Raw genomic sequence first — 5,000 nt, forward strand, 5'->3', positions numbered from 1 at the left:
GGGCACAAAAGACCAGCCCCTCCGATAGACAAAATGGTAATGAAGAACAGTAGGAGAAGGAAAACCAACCTAAGCATGGCATGGATAGACTATAAGAAAGCCTTCGACATGATACCACACACATGGCTAATAGAATGCCTGAAAATATATGGGGCAGAGGAAAATACCATCAGCTTTTCTCAAAAACAAAAAATACAATGCCGCAACTGGAATACAATACTTACAAGCTCTGGAATAAGACTAGCAGAGGTTAATATCAGGAGAGGGATCTTCCAGGGCGACTCACTGTCCCCACTACTCTTCGTAGTAGCCATGATTCCCATGACAAAAGTACTACAGAAGATGGATGCCGGGTACCAACTCAAGAAAAGAGGCAACAAAATCAACCATCTGATGTTCATGGACGACATCAAGCTGTATGGTAAGAGCATCAAGGAAATAGATACCCTAATCCAGACTGTAAGGATTGTATCTGGGGACATCAGGATGGAGTTTGGAATAGAAAAAATGCGCCTTAGTCAACATACAAAAAGCAAAGTAACGAGAACTGAAGGGATACAGCTACCAGATGGGAGCAGCATCAAACACATAGATGAGACAGGATACAAATACCTGGGAATAATGGAAGGAGGAGATATAAAACACCAAGAGATGAAGGACACGATCAGGAAGAATATATGCAGAGACTCAAGGCGATACTCAAGTCAAAACTCAACGCCGGAAATATGATAAAAGCCATAAACACATGGGCAGTGCCAGTAATCAGATACAGCGCAGGATAGTGGAATGGACGAAGGCAGAACTCCGCAGCATAGATCAGAAAAACCAGGAAACAAATGACAATACACAAAGCACTACACCCAAGAGCAAATACGGACAGACTATACATAACACGAAAGGAAGGAGGGAGAGGACTACTAAGTATAGAGGACTGCGTCAACATCGAAAACAGAGCACTGGGGCAATATCTGAAAACCAGTGAAGACGAGTGGCTAAAGAGTGCATGGGAAGAAGGACTAATAAAAGTAGACGAAGACCCAGAAATATACAGAGACAGGAGAATGACAGAAAGAAACAGAGGACTGGCACAACAAACCAATGCACGGACAATACATGAGACAGACTAAAGAACTAGCCAGCGATGACAATTGGCAATGGCTACAGAGGGGAGAGCTCAAGAAGGAAACTGAAGGAATGATAACAGCGGCACAAGATCAGGCCCTAAGAACCAGATATGTTCAAAGAACGATAGACGGAAATAACATCTCTCCCATATGTAGGAAGTGCAATACGAAAAATGAAACCATAAACCACATAGCAAGTGAATGCCCGGCACTTGCACAGAACCAGTACAAAAAGAGGCATGATTCAGTGGCAAAAGCCCTCCACTGGAGCCTGTGCAAGAAACATCAGCTACCTTGCAGTAATAAGTGTACGAGCACCAACCTGAAGGAGTGATAGAAAACAATCAGGCAAAGATCCTCTGGGACTAATGGTATCAGAAACGGATAGGGTGATACGTGCAAACAGACCAGACGTGACGTTGATTGACAAAGTCAAGAAGAAAGTATCACTCATTGATGTCGCAATACCATGGGACACCAGAGTTAAAGAGAAAGAGATGGAAAAAATGGATAAGTATCAAGATCTGAAAATAGAAATAAGAAGGATATGGGATATGCCAGTGGAAATCGTACCCATAATCATAGGAGCACTAGGCACGATCCCAAGATCCCTGAAAAGGAATCTAGAAAAACTAGAGGCTGAAGTAGCTCCAGGACTCATGCAGAAGAGTGTGATCCTAGAAACGGCACACATAGTAAGAAAAGTGATGGACTCCTAAGGAGGCAGGATGCAACCCGGAACCCCACACTATAAATACCACCCAGTCGAATTGGAGGACTGTGATAGAGCAAAAAAAAAAAAAAAAAAAAAAAAAAAACAAAAAAAATAATAATAAAATAATAACAATAATAACAGAACGGATAGGGTGATACGTGCAAATAGACCAGACGTGACGTTGATTGACAAAGTCAAGAAGAAAGTATCACTCATTGATGTCGCAATACCATGGGACACCAGAGTTGAAGAGAAAGAGAGGGAAAAAATGAATAAGTATCAAGATCTGAAAATAGAAATAAGAAGGATATGGGATATGCCATTGGAAATCGTACCCATAATCATAGGAGCACTAGGCACGATCCCAAGATCCCTGAAAAGGAATCTAGAAAAACTAGAGGCTGAAGTAGCTCCAGGACTCATGCAGAAGAGTGTGATCCTAGAAACGGCGCACATAGTAAGAAAATTGATGGACTCCTAAGGAGGCAGGATGCAACCCGGAACCCCACACTATAAATACTACCCGGTCGAATTGGAGGACTGTGATAGAGCAAAAAAAAAAAAAAAAAAAAAAAAAAAAAATAGTGATAATAATACAAATGGGCACCAAGGACTGAAGGATAAAGCTACCAGATGGGAACAGCATCAAAACACATACGTATGAGAACGGGAATACTGTCAACGGAAGGATTTTTCCCCCTCCACCTGACATTAAAGAAATAACGAAATAAGAATAATGGGTACTACTATACATATGCACGGTTGTCAGTCTTCTTGCCTGGAGACAGGGGTCGGAGAGTGCTACTGTGTCATAGTTGACACAGTGGGTATGAAGACTAATGACCTTTACGCTGCCTGGGAATTAGGATAGGCCTGTCCTACCTGCTATTACATGATATCTTTGTGTGTATGGGTCTTATTACTGATGAGGCCAGGTGATGTCTTCCCACTGGGAGGCAATTGAAGTGCTGATTTCCATTTTAGGGGTATCGAAGAAAATTCCTGATACTCAGCTTGTCTCTTTATTACTCATTACATCATGCCAAATTTCTCCCAGGCCTAGTCTCCTGGACTTGGTTAATTTACCTAGTCTTCAGAACTCCTGGACTAGATCCCTGGACTAGATCCCTGGACTAGATCCCTTGCAAGGGATAGATAATCATTTGTATTAACAATTTGGTAAAATAGCCAAAATGAGAGGTGGACTGATTGACGTCCTTTTCACATGAAAGCATTCGTGATTCTTACTTGGTCTTTTAGTGTTACCAAAATGCAGACGAAAGATTCAGGGCAGCGTTCCCATACTCAGAGTGAGAGAAAAGCAAAACAAGGGACTGGCTACACTGCCACGCACTCGTGTCCACAACAAAAACATTTCACAGTTCCAATCACTCTTACAACAGTAGTGTAAAGATATTAGAGGAAGATGATGAAATCATTTCATAAATAAATCACTAATAATTAAAGGAATATTTTTCCCATTACAATACAAATACCTGGGAATAATGGAAGGAGGGGATATAAAACACCAAGAGATGAAGGATACGATCAGGAAAGAATATATGCAGAGACTCAAGGCGATACTCAAGTCAAAACTCAACGCCGGAAATATGATGAAAGCCATAAACACATGGGCAATGCCAGTAATCAGATACAGCGCAGGAATAGTGGAATGGAAGAAGGCAGAACTTCACAGCATAGACCAGAAAACGAGGACACATATGACAATACACGAAGCGCTACACCCAAGAGCAAATACGGGCAGACTATACATAACACGAAAGAAAGGAGGAAGGGGACTACTAAGCACACAGAGGGCACTGCCGTCTCAACATCGAGAACAGAGCCACTGGTGCCAATATCTGAAAAACCAGTTAAGACGAGTGGCTCAAGAGTGCATGGGAAGAAGGACTGATAAAAGTAGACGAAGACCCACGAATATACAGACAGGAGAATGACAAACAGAACAGACGACTGGCACAACAAACCAATGCACGGACAATACATGAGACAGACTAAAGAACTGGCCAGCGATGACACATGGCAATGGTTACAGAGGGGAGAGCTCAAGAAGGAAACTGAAAGAATGATAACAGCGGCACAAGATCAGGCCCTAAGAACCAGATATATCCAAAGAACGATAGATGGAAATAGCATCTCTCCCATATGTAGGAAGTGCAATACGAATTATGAGACCATAAACCACATAGCAAGCGAATGTCCGGCACTTGCACAGAACCAGTACAAAAAGAGGCATGATTCAGTGGCAAAAACCCTCCATTGGAGCATGTGCAAGAAACATCAGCTACCTTGCAGTAATAAGTGGTACGAGCACCAACCTGAAGGAGTGATAAAAATCGATCGGGCAAAGATCCTCTGGGACTATGGCATCAGAACAGACAGGGTGATACGTGCAAATAGACCAGACGTGACATTGATTGACAAAATCAAGATGAAAGTATCACTCATTTGATGTCGCAATACCATGGGACACCAGAGTTGAAGAGTAAAGATAGGGCAAAAAAGGGATAAAGTATCAAGACCTGAAAATAGAAATAAAGGGAAATGGGATATGCCAGTGGAAAATTATACCCATAATCATAGGAACACTAGGACTCATGCAGAAGAGTTTGATCCAAGAAACGGCTCACACAGTAAGAAAAGTGACGGACTCCTAAGGAGGCAGGATGCAACTCGGAACCCCACACTAAAAATACCGCCCAGTCGAATTGGAGGATTGTGATAGACACATACACACACACACACAAAATGTTGGTAGCCATCTTATCTCACAGCAACAAATCTAAGAAATGGACAGTCTTTTATAAGGATCTAACTGACCCACCTGAAAGTCCAGCCGTCTCCGTTGGCAAAATACTCCGATTTCCCGTAGTAGAAGGGAGACTCCCCACGCCTGTTCCTTGCTATTGCAGATTTTAAGGACTTGAAGAGAAACTCTTTGATGATGAGGACGTGTTTCTCTTTAAGAATCCGCTCGGCTTGCTGTTCGTTGGGCTGAATCTATTGATGAAGAAAGGTGTTTATATATATATATATATATATATATATATATATACTATATATATATATATATATATATGTATGTATTTAGTATTTAATATATATATATATATATATATATATATATATTTATATATATA

General features: G+C 41.4%; 1 protein-coding gene across 1 annotated transcript in view; it reads right to left on the bottom strand.

Annotated features, from left to right (window-relative positions):
* Positions 1-4,375: 4,375 nt before the first annotated feature.
* LOC135209778 (probable glutamate receptor) overlaps positions 4,376-5,000 on the bottom strand; it is a 2,728-nt gene continuing 2,103 nt past the window's right edge. The window contains exons 4-5 of the mRNA XM_064242560.1: positions 4,685-4,842; positions 4,376-4,382 (exon numbers count right to left, since the gene is read on the bottom strand). Coding sequence (XP_064098630.1) covers positions 4,376-4,382; positions 4,685-4,842 — 165 coding nt within the window. The remainder of the gene's footprint in view (positions 4,383-4,684; positions 4,843-5,000) is intronic.

Source organism: Macrobrachium nipponense, chromosome 38 (assembly GCF_015104395.2).
Source record: "Macrobrachium nipponense isolate FS-2020 chromosome 38, ASM1510439v2, whole genome shotgun sequence".
Lineage (NCBI taxonomy): Eukaryota > Metazoa > Arthropoda > Malacostraca > Decapoda > Palaemonidae > Macrobrachium > Macrobrachium nipponense.